This window comes from Ahaetulla prasina, chromosome 2 (genome assembly GCF_028640845.1).
Source record: "Ahaetulla prasina isolate Xishuangbanna chromosome 2, ASM2864084v1, whole genome shotgun sequence".
NCBI lineage: Eukaryota > Metazoa > Chordata > Lepidosauria > Squamata > Colubridae > Ahaetulla > Ahaetulla prasina.
The window spans coordinates 125,673,634-125,696,014 of record NC_080540.1 but is presented as its reverse complement, the minus strand read 5'-3'; the positions used below and the strand labels follow the sequence as shown (position 1 = coordinate 125,696,014).

The 22,381-nt window shown below is 35.7% G+C and overlaps 2 protein-coding genes across 6 annotated transcripts in view; one reads left to right on the top strand and one right to left on the bottom strand.

Moving 5' to 3' along the window:
- Nucleotides 1–5,419, bottom strand: part of OGFOD3 (2-oxoglutarate and iron dependent oxygenase domain containing 3) — a 43,258-nt gene extending 37,839 nt beyond the window's left edge. For 2 of the 3 annotated variants that reach the window (XM_058166160.1, XM_058166159.1), the window contains exons 1-2: nucleotides 5,278–5,419; nucleotides 2,772–2,989 (exon numbers count right to left, since the gene is read on the bottom strand). In XM_058166160.1, coding sequence (XP_058022143.1) covers nucleotides 2,772–2,989; nucleotides 5,278–5,369 — 310 coding nt within the window. In that variant the 5' untranslated portion in view covers nucleotides 5,370–5,419. The remainder of the gene's footprint in view (nucleotides 1–2,771; nucleotides 2,990–5,277) is intronic. The other variant, XM_058166162.1, reaches the window with a different exon arrangement.
- Nucleotides 5,420–5,447: 28 nt separating this feature from the next.
- HEXD (hexosaminidase D) lies at nucleotides 5,448–22,350 on the top strand. Of its 3 annotated transcripts, none has more exons than XM_058166153.1 (13): nucleotides 5,448–5,578; nucleotides 8,122–8,251; nucleotides 9,599–9,708; nucleotides 10,241–10,328; nucleotides 10,492–10,656; nucleotides 12,556–12,739; nucleotides 14,257–14,328; nucleotides 15,347–15,542; nucleotides 16,006–16,088; nucleotides 17,797–17,875; nucleotides 19,149–19,250; nucleotides 19,480–19,569; nucleotides 20,805–22,350. In XM_058166153.1, the coding sequence occupies exons 2-13, from the start codon at nucleotides 8,168–8,170 to the stop codon at nucleotides 20,971–20,973; spliced, it is 1,422 nt and encodes a 473-aa protein (XP_058022136.1). In that variant the 5' UTR covers nucleotides 5,448–5,578; nucleotides 8,122–8,167; the 3' UTR covers nucleotides 20,974–22,350. The 3 variants fall into 3 exon arrangements, with proteins under 3 accessions (XP_058022136.1, XP_058022133.1, XP_058022135.1); XM_058166150.1 differs by having other exon boundaries at nucleotides 5,476–5,597; XM_058166152.1 differs by lacking the exon at nucleotides 5,448–5,578 and adding an exon at nucleotides 5,741–6,145.
- Nucleotides 22,351–22,381: the final 31 nt, after the last annotated feature.

The window sequence follows — 22,381 nt, the reverse complement described above, 5'->3', positions numbered from 1 at the left end:
TACAGATCTCTGAGGAATCCTGGGCAGAGTTTTAGAATTCTCAAAACTAAAGCAGATAAACCAAAGCAGCATTTCACAAGTTTAGGAAGGAATAGTATCGCAGTAAATTACCAAAGCAATAGATAAATCCTGAAAAAGATTAGAGATAAATTACAGCTCCCAGGATTCTCCTCAAGGGCATAGTTAGACATGATTTAGGCAAGCATCAAACTGAATTTTGATATATTTAAGAAATTTTGCTGTCTGGTTACAGAATAGGGAACTCTGTCAAATGCATCTCACGGGTGCCCCCAGGTGGAAACTTGGTAATATGAAAATTGCAACAGGAATGCAAAAAAAAATAGCACCCATTCAGGAACAGACTGAATTGATCCAGCAGAGTATGATCAGAATATATTTATTTAAGAATATGCATTTGAATAGGTCAAAATAAAATATTTTAAAAAGTTAAAATACTTCAAAATTAAAGTCTTTTTTAGTATTGAAAATGCAAACCTCCCCTTTGAAAACATGTTAAAACTGTAATTTCACCCTTAAAAACCAATTGTTAATAAAAATTGGACCCCCCAAAAAATGAACCTAAAAAAATTATCCCTCAAACTGAGCATGCATCCAACAAGCCCAAAAAGGCAAATGTGAGACATATATCCTATATATTCTTTCACTCTGCATAAAATCAAATATCTAGCTCCACAGTTATAAGCACTATTTTTGATTCTGATTTTTAATTCAGAATTAATTTAGAAATTATTTCTAATTTCAACTTAGTGATTCTGAAGGTACAAAATCACAATTACAAGTAATGAACCGTTACGAAAACTCAAAAGATAAATTTTTGAATCAGATTATATTGGCGCAAGCAGGGAACTATAAGAATCATGGGACTTGAATTTTAGAGAGGTATCATATAAAAAAATATAGATCCAAGACATAGGTTGTCGTAAAGTTTTAAATTTTACATGCTTGTTGGATTGGAAAGTTTCCCCATGCATGATGCACCCATAAAATCCCATCTGACTCCAGGCACTCAACAGAACTGGCAAGGAACGTCATCAGCATGGTGTAAAACCATGGATATTTGAGATAGATTCAAGTTAGCTTTATACATTTTCCATTTTATGCCATAGCAGCACTGACAGCATAGTTTTCTTTTTCTTCTGCATCCTTTAGATATAGATGTAGTCTGTGAGGGGTACCACTCCTTTAGGGGTATCTTTTGTAAAATTCCTCCCTCCCCAAAAAATATAAGGCTATAATGAAATTCAGGGTTTTGCACTTACGTATTGCTAATAGCACATGATTTTTATTATAGCATCTCTCTGCGTGAATATATCCTATGATTCTCCAAAGGAAACACTAAGAAGTCATAGAGAGGCTTCTCCCAGATGCTAGAAAAAACAGCCATTGAACTCCTATGAAAAACCAGAAGAGCTATAGCTTGAATTAGTAACACTGACAACTGATCTTTAGTTTTTTGTACACATCAAGATCCATGTGATGGCACAGCATGGATGTAGTCTATGATTTCCTAATGGACATACACTTTTCTGCCATATTTGCAATGTACAATATATACTGTGTAATTTTTTTAAAACTTAGTTTAATTATATGAATCATACTAGGTGATTTGTCCATGTTAGAGAGGATCCTATATAAGATTCATAAACATTAGTGAATCAGAGTTATGCTTTTGCCTCATTGCAGCATATATTACAGAAATGATTTGTAATTTAAAGGATAGTTTGATTGAAAACTTCTATAAAAATATGGAGGATCCATGCTTCATGCCAGTAGTTTGTAACAATAGATCAGCAATTTTATCTGTGTGGTTTACAGACAGAAATGTTACCTAATGATTTCATTTGGAGTCAATCTCATGCCTAAATCCAGAATACTGGCATTGGTCCATGGCTCAACAGCATCATCATCATCATCATCATAAATTTTGTGATTCTTACAGTTCTGCCCATGTATGTGCTTTCTTACTTCGGTTTATGGAAATCCCATGTACGGATCTTTTAGTGGTACATTGGACTTTGGTCGTACATAGAAACATTGTCACCTACTTTTAGAAGTCTCTGAACCCGAATATAAATCCTGGACGTAAGTAGGATATTGTGTAGTAATCATGAAAAATTACATGTATCTTATTTTATAATTTTTGTGCCATTGTAAAATACTGAATTATAGATAGTCCTTGGTTTACAAATATAATTGAGCCTAGCAATCATGGTTATAAATCATGATGGTTGTAAAGTGGATCATCATGTGACTAGTACTGTTTTAATGACCTTTTTTACATGACCTTTTACATGACCTTTTAAAGCAAAGCTATTATTTACTATGACTGGTTTTTGCAATAAATTGTCATAAATCACAGTCATGTAACCATGGGGTGCTGCAAACAGTTGTAAAAGATTGTTAGAAATAAAGAAAGGAAATAGACTTAGTTTATTGCATCAAGGTTAAAATAGAAATGTTATTATTTCTGATAACCTCTTAATGGAGTTTTGCTGATATCAGGACTGGAATGACAAGGTTTTAAGAATTTGTTTATAGATAAGAGATGGAATACAGGAAGAAAATATCATTTGTTGTATTTTAAGAGAAGGTGGTAAGTTACTACAATTGCTTATAATTGTGATGAATGGGGAGTTTATACACACACACACTTTAGTATATTCTTATTTTTCTTTTCTTTATTTTTCTATTTTTTTTTTTAGTTTGCATTAATTTTTTATCATTTCAATTGTAATTTTTAATAAAAATACCTTCAAACCGTTTATGGCTGTCATAATCCTCTGAGCAGGGTACTTCAATGAATTTGTCTGGGATACTTTCACCATGATGAGCCAATACTTCTGTAACTCCATCTTCACTGAACAAGTAGCTTCTACTCAAAAGATAACCCAGCATGGCAGATGAGAGAAGGAAAGCTGCTGTTAACCATTTTCGCCGTGAATCTTTCTGAATATTATCTTTCACGCCACTGAAAACAAAATAAGATGCTTATTCTATTCTTTAATACATATTTTGACTTTGGATTTTACAATGAAGTTTTAAAACCTATGTCTGGTCTTCATACTTTTACTGTGTATTATTTTTTCATCATTATTTCAATTTTAAAATGTCTGTCTTTTGATTATAGTACACTATATAGTATCAGCTGATCTAGAAAAATGCTATATTGAAGAACAGAAAATGCATTTTAAAAAGCAATAAGCCTAATTCACACATTTTGCACTTCTTTAAAGACAAAACTAGTGAAGTACACTTGTACTCAATAACATGGGCCCAATGACTGCATACACAGGCCTCATTCACATCAAGTAAGAAACATATCATTTTCTGAACCTTGGGCTTGAGAAAAAATAGCCTTTAGATATTAAAATTTCCCATAATGTACTCTTAATAAGTTATGGCTTACTAAAAATACATGTTTTCTCAAATATCAAAGAGAACTGAAACACCTGAATTCTACCACTCTTTTCTTTAAATTCAGTGATTTGTAGTAAGCTGCAGAAAGTATTATTAGTATAAACTGCTATAGAGAGTTAGAACAGTGTGGGGTTTAGATTTTGGATTTGCACTGGACAGATCCAGGTTCAAAATTTCACACAAAGAGAATTCACTGTTTGACTTCAGTCTCTCTTAGTCAACCTACCTCAAAGACAAAATGTGCAGATATCCCCATATAAGCTGCCTTGACATCTTACAGAAAAAGCAGAATACTGTCATTATTGTACTTAATATTATTTTTATCTAGCTTTTCCCCCATGGCCTTTCCTATTTATATCCTCACAAGGACTTGCAAAGATTAAGTTGCCTGCATGTAAGCAATTCAAGATTATCCGAAATATTTCTGTGGCTGAGTGAGGAAATAAAGTTAGGGTATTTCTGGCCTAAATCCAGTGCTCTGTTAGTACAGTATGGATACTAGGCAGAGATCATTAAGCCAATTCATTAGGAAAAAAGAACACCATGATCCAGAAGAAACTTAAAAGCTACATAAAAGATACTACTGGCCAAGTAACAACACAAGCATCAAGCCCTAAGAGGAAGCTGAAGTCGTTTTAATGAATTTAACAAACTGTTTCAGAAAAAGCTCTTTATGTGGCTACTTATGTCATGAATATGACTCATAATTATTTATCTGCACTGCTGAAATATTAAAATTTCCCCTACTTTTCCTGCAGCATAGATATTCTCAATATGGGAACTCATACACGTAGTCCTCGACTTACAACAGTTCTTTTAGTGACCATTCAAAGTTACAGCGGCACTGAAAAAAAGTAACTTAGGACCATTTTTCACACTTACAATCATTGCAGGGTCCCTGTGGTCACGTGATCAAAATTCAGACGCTTGGCAACTGATACATATTTATGATGGTTGCAATGTCCCGGGATCATGTGATTCCCTTTTGTGACCTTCTGACAAGCCAATGGGGAAGCCAGATTCACTTAACAAATGTATTTATTTATTTATTGAATTTATATTGCCGCTTTTTTGCCCATGGCGACTCAAGGCAGCTTATAGAATATAAAAATATAAACAGTTTTACTAACTTAACAATTGCACTGATTTACCTAGCAAGAAAGGTCACGAAATGGGGGGGGGCTTTCTTAATGCCTTGTTTAGCAACACAAATTTTGGGGTTCAACTGTGGTTGCAAATCGTGTAAGGTCATGTTGTAAATCCAGCTGTCAATATCTCCCTTAAACAAAGAGAGAAGAAACCTTCATTCTTACAAGCAGATTCCCACCTGTCACCTTATTGCAAGCATCCAACTGGGTCCAATTAGAAATTATTAAGAGCTGCCTTGTGATATATTCTAGGTTCATCATCCTTAATATGATGTAATATTAAACTAAGTTCTATTTGTCATGTCAACTATTTTTTCTTAATCACTTGAAATACGTGTCTGTATTCTAAGGACAATACTTGGTCAAGTGGTAGAAGTCCTGAGCCTTGCCACACAAAATACCCCAAACTGACACCCTCTGGATATGTGTGACTTTACCGCAGCCTTCAATCCGGCCCCCAAGGACTTCTAAATACAGCCAGCTCTCTCCTGGGTAGATATATTCTGGAAAGGGTTGTCCACCTGGACAAAGAGCCAGGCTGGGCAAAGCGCTGTAGGAAGAGTGAAAGAAGCCAGGCGGGATGGGGAAGGTGAAGTGCAAAGGGCTCCCTTCTTCTAACAATGCGCAACAGCGAGCCCTAATGGGCAGATATTAGCAGCCAGTCACCCAGACGACGCTGGCACCTTCGTACCTGCTGCAGTGACGACGCTCTTCCGCTCGAGCCGCCGCACCTGCACCGCCACTCTCCGGAGCCCTTCCGGCCGGCCGCCGCTGAGGAGCCATGGTTCCAATGAAAGCAGCTCTACCTGGATCTTAGGATGCTACCTTCGAGGATGGAGGGGGCCGGGCCGGAGGGAGGCATCGGCCAATAGGCTTTCCCAGCACCCGACCCGGAAGCTCAGGGAGGCGCAATTGAGCTCGGAGAACGCGAGCGGTCAGGCATGCTCAATCCAGCCTAGAGCAGCCGAACCCAAGCCAGAGGAGGTGGAAAGGTGAGCAGTTGCTGGAGAGGTGCGTCCGCTGCGATAAGGTTACTCAAAAGCAGGTGTAGAGCTTAAAAAAAAAAAAGAGAGAGAGAGAGATCGCAGGATAGAGGGTGGGGCTTGAGCCATGAACAATATATCTAAAGAGGTTGCATTTACTCTGGCTATTTTTCCTGTGCCTTCTGCTGTCTGTAAGGAGATGGGATCCTGCGAAGGGGGTGAATTCAGGACGACAGTTTGCTCTTGGAGAAAGGCGTGAGAGGTTTTGCTAGTCCGAGTTGCAGCTGTCTCAGAATTGAAAGTCATCTGCTGCAATTCTGTAAAATTAATACATATGCCGACTTCACGCTGTTGCCTTAACATGGGTAACGTGTGAAGTCTGGAGGACAAATTTATTCTTGTATTTATGATTCCCATTTGTGACCTGCTCTTAATTTTAACCACTTCTAAAGATCCTTAAGCTCTTGTAGAAAGTCTTCAGAATGTGGTTATTCTCCTAGGCCAGGTGGGTAGTGTTTGATGTGCAGATTGTCTGGATGTTTAGGTTTTTTCTTTAATTGTTTTTCTATTTTAAAGGTAAGTTGCCTAGAGTCATTCTGGCATTGGGTGGCTTGTAAATCTAATAGATAAATAAATGTAAATACATTCTAAAGCATGTGCATGCAGAAATGGATTTATTAAATTGGGTTTTCCCCAATATGTCCCAATAATTTGGCATGTAGTGCATATTATATAACTGCAGCATATATGCTGGAATTGAACTTTTCGGCTCCTAACCTTGGCTGTACCTGCTTCTCTGCCAGGGTTCCACCTCCACAATACACTTTGCATGCAGAAGATCTCAGGTTGCATCCTGGCATCTCTAGATAAGGCTGAGAGAACAGCAAGCTGCTTCAATTAACATGGTTCCTTCCAGATATGTTGAGCCTTTTGTTCACGGCCAGGTTCTTGACTGGTTCTCAAAACATTAAGTAGGACCATATCTAGTTAGTGCTTGAATGGGAGACCATAAAGAAACATTAGGCTTGGGAATTTGAAAACATGCTAGAAGAAGTTCATAGCAAACTAGGTCAATAATGCTACAAAAAATTATATGAATGTGTCTGTGAAGTCACCAGGATTTGAACTCAGAAGAGACTTTGGGTTGACATACTGAGCTATCAGTGTTCTGAATTTGGCATAAAGCAGTTTCCTGTGTCAAATATCCTCCTTTATTGTCAGCTATATATTGTAAAATGTCTTGAAGCTTTTAGATTTAGCAATATGTCAAATTTTAAAATATTTGTACAACTGCTTCCCTAATACCTATTTTCTGCTAAATTATTATAAAGTAGCTCAGTGACATTTAAACTTTCACAGAATGCTAATAAATAAAATTAAGCTATAAGGCAGAAACCTTTACTTGGAGAGAAGATTCTCTGAACATGATGTTGCTTTTTTCAAAGAAACGTGCATACAGACATTTTAGTCGTAATGGAAAATTTATGTCATCCTATACTGACCTAAGTGACAAATTTGTTCTTTGATATGAATGAGGCTTATGGATTGAAGATGACAAGGAAATAGGAATAGATAGTTCTCAATTTATGACTACAATTAAGCCCAAAATTTCTGTTATTAAGCGAGACATCTGTCAAGTGAGTTTTCCCCCTTTTTATGACTTTTCTTGACGCAGTTATTAAGTTAAACAAGTTAAGTTAATCACTATAGGTGATAAGTTAGCAATACAGTTGTTAAGCGACTCTGGTTTAACATTAACTTTGCTTGTCAGAAGGTTGCAAAAGGGGATCAAATGACCCAGGACACTTCAACCGTCTTAAAAATGAGCCAGTTGCCAAGCGTCTGAATGTTGATCATGTGACCCTGGGAATGCTGCAACAGTCATAAGTGTGAAAAATTGCCATAAATCATTTTTTTCAGTGCTGTTGGAGCTTTGAAGTCACTAAATGAACTGTTGTAAGTTGAGGACTACCTGTATATGGGAAAGGTTAGGCATATAATAGGCGGATGAACTATTTTTTTCAGAAAGGACAGCTTCAAAACATCAATCCCCTATGGGAACAAACATCATCCTTGGAGTGAAGAGCTTTATGAAACTAAATGGTCCTGTAATTATGAGGCAGGATAATCAGTGTGGTAACACTCTCAGGCTACTAGCATCAGGCCTCTCCCAAACCATTACTGAAAAAAGAATGCAGGTAGAGATTCAGAGGCATAAAATATTACAAGGTTTTAAAAAGAAAACAAAAAGCTAGTGATGGTCAACAATAAGACTCAGACCATATACCGAAGAGTCAAGGTTTAATTTAACATTTCTTTTTCTGACCCATGTTGTAAGGGTGAAGTGATTGAAAGTTTGCTTCCACTTATATAATAGGATGGTTACCTATGGTATTTGCTTTGTAAAAGCCATGAAAAAATATGAGTGTTGCTTATTTTGACATCGTGCCCTCCTGTAAGAATAAAGACTCACAAAAGATTGTTTTGTAGCAACTTTCTATTATCCTATTTAATGATGGGGCAAATGAGGTAATGCTACTGCTCTTTTCCAGTATATCATCTGGTGTACTGCTGACAGCAAAGACAGAAGAAATTATAATGATGGTTTCATCTCCATTTGAACTGCACCTGGTGCATCTGGATCTCAAGGGGGCTCCACCCAGAGTCTCATACCTGGCAGAGGTAACACAGTCTTTATGTGTATAATCAAGAAATTGATTTCTAGCTCCACCCAACTCAAAAAAGTAGTCTTCAATCTATAAATTCTATAATTGCTGAGGAGAGCTCAATAGGAGTCTGGTGGCAGATAAATGTAATCAATCAGGCAATCAATTACAGTAACATTCCTATATCTATTTTGTATAGAGTAGCTCCAGTGTTACTACAATTCAGTTAACTCTGCAATTAAGAAGAACAATGGCCTGGAAAATAATACTTTAGAAATAATGGCTGCTAAATGAGCTATTAACTGGCTTTGAAATGAATAATGTTGAAATGAAACATTAGGAAGAACTCAAGGGTTGTGCTGGATTAGGCTAGTTGTTTTTCTAGTATCATACTAAATAAGTAAATGTCTCTGGCAGCATAGGAGCATTTCCCACCTGTTTTCTCCAGCGATTTATTGTCTTGAATGCTGGTAGTACAGTAATCTTTGAGTTATGATCGTAATGGGGCCTGCCCATCATGTTGTAATTCATGATGGTTGTAACGTGAGTCAACCATGTGACTAACCAGATTTTTACAACTTTTTCTGCTGTGGTCACTAAGTGAATGCTGCAATCATTAAGCAAATCAATAGTTTGCTATGTCGTGGTTTTGCCAAAAATCTGAAATAAATGCCAGTTTTTGGCAAAATATGTTATAAAACATGGTCAAATGACTAGAAAAGATTGCAAATGGCTATAAATGCATTCCAGTTGCTGAGCTCTTGAAGTCCAGTGAAGTAATACGGCAGGATGACTGTCAGAACTGGGTATCTGATTTATAAGTAATCCCCAGAGAGATCTGTCATAACTTTGAACAGTCACTGAGCAAATGGTCATAAATCAAGGACTGTCTGTATTATGTAACCATCGTGACTATTAGCCATTATCTTCTGTGAATTTATCTAATCCCTCCCACCTTGGAATCATGTTTTCCAATCATCATCATTCCATTGCATCCATTAAATACGTGCTATGTGTTGTTCCTATTAGTTGTTCTGAATCTCCCACGTTCACTTGAAATGTATGAACCTGGGTTCTAGCATTTTGAGAGAAGAAAGTTGATTTTCTTCCCTAATTTTGTACTGTATGCATAAGGTTTATAGTTTCTCTATAAGAAAAGAGAATACCAAAGTAGATTCCACTCTATGCTTGTCTATTTTTTAAACAGGGAAAAAAGAAGAAAGATAAAACATGCGATTTCACAAGATCTAAGTAGGGATCAATATATCCGGGAGGCATTTTCTAAGGCCATTCTTTTCTTATAAAATTAAATGTAGCAATTCACTACTGACTAGAGATTTGGGATGTTTTATGCAACCAACAGATCTTCCCATTGCTCCATGTCCTGGGTGCAAATGGTATTCTCCTTGAATATGAGGATATGTACCCTTATGATGGAGAACTGAAGCCACTCCGAGCAAATGATGCATACAGGTATGTTAGCCAGCCGGTCATCTCAGAAGACCCAACATTGAGACATAGTCTCTGGTTCTCATCTCACTGAAATTTCAGGTTTTATAGAACTGTACCAAGTAATTGGAACTGATGTAAATTTACTACTGAGGGGCAAACTCTATATATTTTTTAATATTCCTCAAAACCAATTCCATTTAGTGCCAATTTCTTCTATTTGCTCTGTACTGGGTAGTGGTTTAAAATCTAGAGCAATGGTGTCAAACCCACATTGTCATGGTAGCATCACGTGATGTTTGGGGACTTTTTCCCCCTTAGCTAAACCAGGCATGGGCATAGGCAGCGCATGACACATCCGGTCCGCGGGCCGGGAGTTTGACAGCCCTGATCTAAAGTATTTAATATTTAGTTTAAATTTGCTGCAGGTATGGATACATAAAGTAGATGCAATCTGTCCACTATGCAAAGGAAACACATCCATGTAAGATGGAATTCTAAACAAAAAAAACTGGCATTAAATGTATAAATTATTAATAAATGTTTCTCCTTCTAGTCCCGCTGAGGTTAAGGAGATTTTAAAGCTGGCAAAGTCGCATGATTTAGAAGTTATCCCCTTAATACAGACGTTTGGACATATGGAGGTAAGTGCCAGCTCCTAGTTAGGGATATTTCACCACTGTTTGTTTTATTTTTCGCAATTCTGAGTTGTTTTATTGATAGGTTTACTTGCATTTGTAGGTATGCAATTTTCTGGATTTGCTTTGGTTTATGGATTATTGCCTTTGGTTCTTGCCTCTCTTGCAGTTTGTTTTGAAGCACAAAGAATTCTGTCACCTCCGGGAAGTGGCAATGTTCCCCAATACAGTGAACCCCCATAAAGAGGATTCCTTGAAATTGGTTATTGCAATGATAGAACAAGTAATGGCATTACATGACGATCTTCGATGGCTTCACATTGGCTGTGATGAGGTAATGCTTGGAAACATGAACTGAATTTGATCAGTGAAGGCAAAGCCATATAGCAATGGTCATATCTGTTTGGCACATTATTATATTTCCTTGTAGGATTTTTTTTGTTAAGTTATATTTTTATTTATTTAAATTAGTTAAATTTATTTGTCACCTATCTCACTCTGGGGCTACTCGAGGCTGTTTTAATGTTTCCCTTCATTCCAACTTCCATGGGATAATTTTGATCAGCTTTTGTTATGCATCAAAACTTACTGTATTTTTCAGAGTATAAGGAGTACCTTTTTCCCCCAAAAAAGAGGGTGAAAATCTGGGTGCGTCTTATACTCCGAATGTAGCCCCACCCAGCTTTTCAGACGGAGGTTTCAGAGGCTGAAAAAAGCCCCAAACGGAGCTTCAGAAAAAAAGCTCCCAAACAGAGCTTCAGAGGCTTTTTTTCTGAAGCTCTGTTTCAGAGGCTTTCAGAGGCAGAAAAAAGTTTTTTCTGAAATGGAGTTTCAGAGGCAGAAAAAAAAGCAAAAAAAGCAAGGCACAGAGCCTTGAACCAAGGAACCTGTTGCTAAAATTCACCTCTGGGAACAGCTGATTGGGAGAATTCCGAGTGGCCAATCCACCTGCCAATCAGCTTTTTTCTTGTTTTCCTCTCCAAAAATTAAGGTGCGTTTTATATTCCGCTGTGTCTTATACTCCGAAAAATACGGTACACTTTTGTATCTTTTATTTTAGCCACTTGCCATTTACTTTTCTGTTACTTTGATTGTGCCCTGGTGTAAGGAAGATGAAGAAACCTCCTTACAAGACAAGGATGAAAACACAAAAAACATATATTTCTGTTAGTTGCTTTCCTGAAACAAATTAGCTGTGTTTCAGTTGTTTTGGTCTACACAAAACACAAAAGCTGCTTTGTTCCAGATACTGACTAAAAAGTATTTTTCTGAGCACAAGTGGGTGTGGGGTGAACGGAAAAGTGCAGTAGCAACAGCTCAGGGAAAGCATAGGCTGGTGGAATAGGCCAAATTGGGATTTGGCAGTAGAGGTAGCTGAGAGGAAAAAGGAAAGGGGAGACAGTACCAAGATGTACAAGCAGGTCATCACAAAGTCCATGCAGAGAGATGCACACCAACATTGTTCTAGTCACACTGTAAAACAACATAATTCCACTGGGTTTTGTTTCAGTCAACACTCAGAGTAATTTCATGGTTTATTTCATATTTGCAAGAAAATGTATTTTCCATTGTGTTCACACCTATACTTAGATTAATAATAACAATTTTGCCTATCCATCCTTGCTACTATCCTGCAATTGTCTGATATCATGAGATATTTTCTTACAAATAACACAGTATAATTTATCTTTACTACTTCATAAAACATTGGAATACAATTAATAATGCCTGCAGGATTTCGTCAGGTTTTTCAGTGAGGGAATTCAGATCTCTAAGCACTTAAAAGTTGAGCCTGACTCCTCACTGTGACATGGCTAAAGTTTCCCAGATGCAGCTTTGCTAAATTAGAATCTTTATTTCTGACAAGAATGAAGCCACGCAGAGTGGTTGATTGCCTGCTGTTAGTGCAAAGTAGTACAATAATTTTATACTTGAGGTGTTTGTTAAAACCAGATTTCTTTTGATTTCTGCCTTGTCCACATCAATTTTCCAGATTTAGAATTTTGGGTTTTGCTGGTTTTCACATTTATTAGTCCATTTTAACATGACCTGACAGAAGGAATAGCAGTAATAAATGAAATTTTCCCTTCTTTCTTTTCATGGTAATCATTCTGAACACGAAAAGCAGCTCTTTGATCATTTGGGAAAGCCTGTTTCCAAATGACATAGCAATATAGAAGGTACCCTAAAGAAAAAATATCACTGAACAAAAATTTTGATTTTATATCTTCAGGTGTATTACCTTGGTGAAGGAGAAGAATCTAAGGAATGGCTGCAGCAAGAAGAAAATACTATTGAAAAGTTGTGCCTAGCCCACATGAAAGCAGTGGCCAGTCACGTAGTCTCAACCCATCCCACTGTGAAACCAATTGTGTGGGATGATATGCTGAGGAGAACGAGCAAAGAAACTCTGAGAGGTAGGCAGTCAGTTCAGGAGAATTCCAGCTGCAGTTTTGGAATATTGGAGCAAACTCCATGATTTCTGAGAGGTCACTTTTCATTAATCACATCTGCACTAAATAATAAGCCATTAGGCTTGCTTAATGTGAAAGTCCCTGTTGACCAGAATAGCCTGACTATCAGATCTCCTACACACTATCTCCTTTTGAAATTATCTGTATGAAATAGTCATAAATAAATTATGGCTAGTATCTATAGCTAAACTGAGCAGGAAGGAACATGCATCCTACATTTGGGTAAGATTAGCTGTTTAAAAACCTACATACTGTATGGACATTTGGTAATTGTATTGCTTGAAAACAAGCCAATGGACACACAAATATCAACCAAACTTTCTTTTGTGCACTGTATTGGGTATATAAGCATTATAATCCCATAATCTCTCAAGGGTTTTGAGGTCTTTTACAGAAGAAAGACAAATTATAATAACTATAAAGGACATTTTCCTTTCTTTCTTTTCATGGTGGATAGTTATTCTAAATGCTTAATGAAACTCTTTGACCATTTGGAGAAGCCTTTTGCATTTTACATTAAAAGGTATGTTTGTTTAGTAACTATTTCTACCAACTATTTTGGAGTCTGAACATCATAAAAAAAGTAAGCAGTTGAACCTAGTAATTAAAAAGATGGATAAAGTCAGATTGCTAAACTGTTTGAAGTTCTTTTGGGAACACTAAAGTCATACACACAAAAAATACGCAATTAAGGCATTTAAACCTATAATTGTTATAATTAGCACTGACAAGAATGTCTATTGTGAACAGGAAAATAGTTTAAAAATAAAAATCCCAAAACTATATAAACGCTCCTGCTTCAAATAATAGGAAATGATTTCAAAATATAGAAATACCTTAATGAAATGAATTGGAATAATATTAAAGATACTGTTGAATTAGCGGTAAATAAAGTTCTGATTCGATACAGAACTAAGAGATTGCCGGAGGATAGTATCTTCTTCAGTCTTGCCCTCACAAACCATTTTTGGGGTTGGGATCAAGAATTTGACATATACCTCCACATTTTCCATTATTATCCAGAACTGGATAATTTAAAATAAAAAATTAAGATTATTTTAAAATTAAAATAATTTGAAATTGTAAGAAAGGAAACACATTGTTAAATCACCATATCTTCTGCCATGTTTCCCTGAAAATAAGACCCTGTCTTATATTTTTTTGAACCTTGAAATAAGTACTTGGCCTTATTGCCATGCACTCAAAAGTCCGATTGGGTTTATTATCAGAGGATGTCTTATTTTGAGGGAAACGGTATTATTTCATGACTGCATGCTAAAATCCCTTGTTCTGCTAAAATCACTTTATTCCTGGCTTTGTTAATCCATTCCGAGAAAGGCAGGGACTTTCTTTTCAGAATCTGTTCTCTAAATCACAGAAAGAATTGTTCAAACGAAACTGAGAGCAAACATCACAAAAGTTTGACCTTCACAATCATTTACATTTCTGCTTCTTTCTAGATTCTGGGTTAGCACAACTGATAGAGCTGATGATTTGGGATTATTCTCCTGATCTTGATGTGGAGAGTAAAGGTTTGTATTTGGATGTTTTCACTTGAAAAAATGTGACTAAAATACACAGTGCTGATGATTAGAGTAAATACAGCTTCCCAAAGCCCTGCATTCAGCAGACAGTATGTTACGCTAAAATTGGGATTAAATCTTCATTTAGGCAGGAAGGTCATTGGATGTTGCCAGAATATGCTTGTTTAGCAACAGACCCTTTTTGCTCACACAGAAACATACACACAGTCTAGAATTAAAGCATGGTGGAAGCAGTAGAAATATTGCCATAGAAACAACCCATTTGCTGGTGTTTCTGCACTTTTTGCTAGTTTCCCAGAAGATTAATGGCTTTTAATTATAAGATAGCCATTTACTTGGTTGGGATTAGATATGGATCAAGTCATGATTACAGATTTTGATTAAGGTTTGAATTTGCACAATGTGCTAAACCAATGGACTGCATGGCTTAGTGTGTATGAACCATATCCATTCTTCCATCTTTACAATTATTCTCATGGACAAGATACATAAGCAAGAAATGAAAGCTTATTTTATTGGTTGACATATGTTAAAGGAAAGAAATCATTAGCTATTTGCTTCTAAGTCTTTTTTACAGTTTCATTTCAACAGGTACAATTATTCTTAAAAAGATCTTGGAAAGAGAAAGTAATAAATCTATCTGTGCAAAGAAAAAAAATCTCTGTGGGAAAGCCCCACTCATTTCAAAAGTTTTAAAATTATTACCTAGGTGAAATAATCATAATAAGAAGTAGTAGTGCTTGGAGGTATGTTTTTGAAAAAAAGTTAATAGGCAAATTCAGATCCTACATTTTAACTGAGTTTATCAACTCTGTAGACAGAGCCATAGAATCACTATTTTTTAATATGTTATTACTAATCTGAATTTACATTTGTACTTGTTGCAAATCAGCTGTAAGAACAGGGCCTTAACACCCCAAATTTTTCATAAATTTTGCCCATAAGTTATCCCTTGCCTTTTAATAGTTCATGCAACCTGTGTCATTGCTGTCTCTTTTTTATGCAGCCAATCTCATTGAAAAGTACCAGAACTGTAACTTCTCAAAATTCTGGTTTGCTAGTGCCTTTAAAGGAGCCACTGGAGTAAACCAATGCTTGACACTCATTGGACATCATCTTAAAAACCACGAGCAATGGCTGAAAGTGGCTAAGAGCTGTCCTGCTGGTATCATAAGAGGAATCACTCTGACTGGCTGGCAAAGGTAACTACATGGTATACAGATCAGTAGATATTATTATTAGTATATTAAAAATTGGAAGAGCACTCTTAAAATTGGTTTTGGCCAATTTTTCATACTAAATTATCATACATAATCATAAAGTCCTAGCTTTAAAAAAAAGCTTTAAATTCCTGATCATGTTTGAGACTATTGTGTTGGGACTTGAGATAAAATTTCCACTTTCTCCATTTAATTTAATGATTGTCTCCAGCTGAGTCCAAACTTCTTTGGCATCTTCTGTTTGTATCATTTTCACAACTCTCCTTAGTTCCAGATTTCCTAAGACCTAAGATTTCCTTTCATGTTGCATCTCCTAATAATTGTTTTACATAAAGGTGCTCAGACACACTGGAAAAGCACATTCAGATGTGTTATTTGTGTTAGCTGAAGAAGTTGTTGCCTCACTAGGCCTACTGCCTCACTAGGCCTGCATTTTCTTCTTTAGGTATGATCACTTCTCCGTTTTGTGTGAACTTCTGCCTGTGGGAATTCCATCCTTAGCCATATGTCTCCAAGCATTAAAGAATGGTACAGTATGGTTCTTTCTTCAGTCAGTTAAACACATGCTTAGGATCTATCAGCTCTTTGAGGTAATCCAAACAGGAACTCACAACCATGAGTACTAACACTAACTTTATTGTAACATCATAGTAACAGAATCTTGCAAGTCTAATAGCACTTCTTCCCCTCCCTGCCTTTATTTTCAAGAGAATTAGGAAGAGTCCCTTCTGAGATAGTTTCTTCACCCCCATTTCCTCTGTGTTCTTCCTGTCTCCCAAAGTTATTCTCACAGCCATTTAACGGCATCACAGTAAAAACACAAAAAATATTTTATTTCATTTTATTATAAGTTTAATACAGCATACACTCAAAACTAAAAAAAATACGCCAACAAACTATAAAAAATACAAAAATAAGCAAAAATAAAAACACAATAAACAACAAAAATTATGAACAATCTAGGCATACCCTCTGTATCAAGTTTTAAACAATATATCAACATTTCAAATTAAAAAACTTGTAAAATGTCTTGAAATCTGTGCCAAAGAAAACTTTTTTACTAGTAGAATGCTTTTTCAAAAATAGATACATTACACATCTTGACTCCAGTACTTACTATTCAGAATAGGATTGCTTTTTTAATATCTCAAAATAAGGCTCTTAACAATTCCCCACGCCTGATAACCAAATTTTCTAAAAACAGTAAATTTCCACATTTTTTGAATGATACGTGTATTAAAATATTGTTCCCAAAAGTTCCAATATCTCACAAGATTAAACCATGCCAACATTGCAAGGAAACTTTGGGATTACTAATGCCAAAAATGCTGCATTCCTTTGAAATACCTTTTTCACATCTAATTTAACCCATATTTTTTTAGGTTTGTAACTTATAATAAGCAGCTGTGTTTTTTCACTACATTTAGTACTTTATATGGCTAGTAATTTTATCAATGAGTGAGATAACAGACTGGAACTTGAGGCAGTGATAAAGTAGTTTGTAACTCCAGGGAAATACTTCCCTTAAATATTTGAGCCCTATCTTAGATATTCCCTATATGGCATCAAATAGAAAAGATTATCAGATAATTTTAAACTATTTACATATATATACAACTATTTACGGTTTAGCTCTGCCTGGTAAGGCCTGTTATTAAGAACACAAAGCCTGCAATTACTGCAGGTTCGAGCCCGGCCCAAGGTTGACTCAGCCTTCCATCCTTTATAAGGTAGGTAAAATGAGGACCCAGATTGTTGGGGGGGCAATAAGTTGACTTTGTAAATATATACAAATAGAATGAGACTATTGCCCTATACATTGTAAGCCGCCCTGAGTCTTCGGAGAAGGGCGGGGTATAAATGTAAACAAAAAAAAAATAAAAAAAAATTTAGTACTTCAGACACAGATCTAATCTGAAGGAGATTACAGATACCACATGTTAAAGTGCTTATAGGATCAACATTTTTTCAGCAACAGGACAGGGATGGGCAAGGTGTATCCAGAGAACTGATACAGTCGCATGTCCAACTGAGGAACATCTGAACAGGACCTTTACTGCAATTATCACCAACGTGAAATGAGGTAGCAGGAGCATGTCTGAACACTAATGAGACATATTTGGCATTCCTCAATTTTCCATTACCATAGTAATAAATTGCTGTACAAGATAATTATCCAATGTTGTTTCCTTTTCCAAATTTTATGCTTAAAAAAGCTCTGCTTTGGATCTTTAAGGTGGCTATTCAGAAAAAGTGAGAGAAGATGTAGAAAAATTATTGGGGCTCTCCCATTTGGAAATAGACAGCTTCATGAGGTAAAAGTCCCAAGTTTTTCATTATTATTGAATTATTATTACAAATTAAATATACTCTTACTCATCTTCAAAATAAGGATTTCAGAATGGAACATTCTAGAGAATTGCAACATTTTGTTTTGCCTTAAAATTTTGCGAAAATCCCAACTGTGGCATTTTAGGAACAGTTCAGCTCTTTCTGGAAGTAATCCTCCAAAAGCAGAAGTGGTTTGAAATATCACAACTCATAAAACTGTTGAACCACAGCCAAAATGGCATGGCTTGAGGGGGAGTTGTTCTAGATTTCTCTGAAACATTCCATTATCAAGTTAATGAGTTTTGCACATCCTTTCTCCTAAATTAGAAGCAAGCAAAGCTTACATTTTTTAACTTACATGGGATTTCCAAGGATAATAGCATCTTGGAGGGATAGTGAGGTCGTTGAAAAAGGAGGTATAAGACCACAAGTTGACATCCTTGTTTTAAATATTTAGCAATCCAGTCAAGGTTAATTAAATTACAGGTAGTCCTTGGGTTATGTTAATTTGTTCAGTGACCATTCAAAGATATAATGGTGCTGAACAAATGGTACTGACCATGGGTCCTTGTAATTTTGTCCATTACAGCATTCCCAGAGTCATTTGATTATGATCTGGGCACTCAGCAACTGGCTCAAATTTGCTGTACCCATGGTCATGTGAACACAATTTGTGACTTTTCCTGCTGACTTTCCATATCAGTGAAGAAGCCAGCAGAAAGACAAAGATATGTCTTCCATTTCTGAAGATTTGATAAAATCTGTTCATTGTCATTGGATAGAAAACTGCCATCCATTTCTGCTTTAACAACTCATTTAGCACTCATTCATTCTTCCTCTAAGGATATACTAATGACATCTTATTAGCAGAAACGTAAGCAAATATGGCAAGGACATCTGTGCCAAGTGAGGTTTTTGCTCTCGAAGATCTTAATTGTGGGGAAGTCAACAACTATACATTTTTTTCCTTCTATAAAGATTGATCTTTCTACTGATTAAAGAAGACCAAGGTTTATCCTCTTCCCCTATTTAATAGGTACCTGAATAGGGCTCAGGCATCATCCAAAAAGGCCTAAATGATCAGGAAGCTCATTCTTTCCGAGGATTTTATTAATATTTTTTTAAAAAAATTAAAAAGGCTGCCTGGAGTAATTCACAATCAAATGAACAATATAATATTTAGTCACTTACAATGAATAAAATGCTTTTTTCTAGCCACTTATTATGAAATCTGATGCAGATTCTCTTTTTGAACAGTGATATCACAGGGACTTTCCCAGGAAATGAAATTCTCTCATTTGTGACTCAAATTGCGTTTTACCTCAAATCCTCAGTAGATGAACTTTTGGAAAATAACAGGTGAGAAATTATTTCCTCCCCCCAAAAAGTTCTTATATATTCTTATATATATTGTTATGTATTAAATCACCCAATAAATACATCATGGTTACATGACATTTAAAGAGTATCAATATTGTGTTAAATGGTCCTGAATAAATGCCTTCTAAATTTTAAATAGAATAAATGGACTTATGTGATGTCTGTCAACTCATTGTTTTTGTTCATTCATATCAGTCTGAATTTTTAGATATGTTACAGGTTGGTTTAGTCCCTACCACAGAAAAAGAAAGAAGATCCATCCCATAATGATTCATCACTTTCAGCCAGATGCCGTAAGGTAATTCAAGATCTGTGATCTTGTGCAAAGTCTGCATTTTTAAAACTAATTTGGGACAGACAGATGGCTATAAGTTTACACTCTTGTTCAAACCCATCAATACAGGCAGTTAAGTTACATCACTTAAGTAATGTTCTTCATGGATTCAATCCAGATTCAATCAGTTTAGAGCCATAGTTAATGGACCTTATATTATTAGTCATAACAAATATATCTCATTGATTTTGGTGCATCAGCTCAGATATAGTTATGTATGTTATTGTAAATTTTGGTCAGCTGACAGAGTCTATAACTTAATCAAATTCAGAAATAGCAAAATATTTCCCTTATTATCTTATTAATAAAAGTAAATTATTCACTGATTCACTGACTCACTTGTATGTGGTTGTATGTGTATGTATCAAATAAATAACATACTTAAAGAGATGAATAAAAACAAATATATCTATCCCCTATTTTTGAACTTCCTCAAACTATAGGACTGCTGGAAATCATGAATTATTTGTGGAAATTTAAATTGCCAATTTAAAAGGCTTAAAAAAGAATGTTGACAAAGTGCTGGTCCTTCATGGGACGTGAAAGGTGAATTTAGTTAGGCAGAAATGTTAATATCTAGAAATAAGAGAATTAGTAGAAGGATGGGCTGAGATATAAATAAAAATATGGAATGGGCCTGGATATTAGATGTCAGAAAATGATAAAAGAAATTGAATTGTGGAGAAAGAAACACAAATAGGATCTGAAGAAACAGGCTGAGGAGCAGAATCTCTTCAGATCTCAGAATCTTGAATACACAGGAGAGAAAATAGGATTATACAAGAATTAGAAACATAAGCAACTTCAGAGATGGGAAACATGGTGAAATAGATTGCATTTAATCAGATCGCTGGGCCCTCAAGGCAGTATTATCTATACTGACTGCAGTAACTCTCAACAAGCTCTTTAGAGCCAGGTAGAGAGAAATAGAGATCAGCAAATCTTGCACAGTACAAAGGAGAACAAGGCTGCATAATTGAATAAATAGAGTTGACAAGAAGGAAGCTTAAATAAGACGGAAACACATTGAATTGAAAAGTAATGTTTTAATGTCCTGTTTAATGTTTAATTTAATCAACTAGAGAATGAAACCTTCTGCCACATCATACTCGCCTTATTTCTTGCATCTTCTCCTATGTGCATCTCCTTTGTAGCACAAGGTATTTTATTCAACATATGGCATCACTTTTTTTGCTTAGGCTTCTGACCAAATGGACTGTTCTAACAGAAGAATTGCAAACAGCCATGAAAAAGATTTTCTACACCACTGCTATAGAAGAATGGATAGAAGAAAATGTCCAACCAAGCCTTCAGAGACTTCAAGGAACAATAGATGATCTGAACTGTGCAGTACAGGAACTGTCTTAGCATTTTGATATATGATTTTGCTAATTGGAAACTCAACTTTCAGCTAGAATCAAGCAAATAAATAATAGATGAATTTTAATAAGCTTGGCATTATGATGAAAGTCTGAGGTGATAAGAGATATGAATCTTCTTGCCATTATGCTTCTACATATTTGGTGTAAAAGTATACAACTGTAACATTTCCAAATTTAAAAATCATGCAGACGCTTTAACTAAATATTATTAATATGCTTAAAATATTTCCCCTGAAGTGTGAGAAAAGTTAAGTATATATTTTTTTCTCTAAGTACTACAATGATTAGGAATCTTCTAATTAAACAGTGGTGGGACATTCAGAATATAGCAAACGGACTATCTTCATGCAACCAAAAATTTTAAGGAATTCATAAAAAAGAAGTGAGGATTAGCATACAGACAACTTAAAAATGGGCTTGTACAAATTAACAGAGGGCTTTACACAAGATTGTAATGTGTGAGAAAGAGAGAGCGCACAAGAGTAATTTCTTCCATAGTCTGTTTATACATTGGCAAGTAATCTTACATTTGTTACAGTTTCTTGAAGCTGTGCATTTGAACATATAGTGATTTCAGCTACTAAAACACCAACTGTTCCTCTGCCAGATATTTAATACAGGAAAAATATGCAATTTTGTTAAAGAGACTATTTACTTTTAACTTCAGATAGGCACCTTTTCATTTTAAGTATTAAGGTTCATCCAGGCAAGGACTTTAATTAAATAGTATTTTCCAATAAATCAAACTGCCTGGCTAAGATTAGTTTACTACCCAAATGTTTATAAATAAATGTTGAACTTAAGACTTTTTTTAAAACTATATAAAAGAAGAGTGCCTGTCTTATCCTAGTCAGAGATACCAATCACATTTCCAGGAAGTTGTCAGATTGCTTCCAACATAATATCTTAATATTGACCCCAAAAAACCACCTGTAAGTAGAAAAAATAGGGACCACCTTTGATGGGAAGGTAACAGGTTCCATGCGCCTTTGGTGTTGAGTCATGCTGGCCACATGACCACGGAGACGTCTTCTGACAGCGCTGGCTCTTCGGCTTTGAAACGGAGATGAGCACCGCCCCCTAGAGTCAGCAACGACTAGCACGTATGTGTGAGGGGAACCTTTACCTTTACCTTTACCCATCTGTAATGAATTCTGAGATGAGCAATGAGCTTTAGATTCCATGTACCAGAACAAGTGACAGCCTCATGCCTAAATTTCCTTATGCAGCTCAGGTTCCCTAACCATCTCAGAGACACAAGTCTGTTAAATTCAATTTGATATAGAATCATTTCTTATTTTAATGTTCTAATTATCTCATTTAGATGGATATTTCTTCTACTGTATCAGTTTCAGTGAATTGTGAATTATTCTCCAGTTTTTAAAAATGCACAC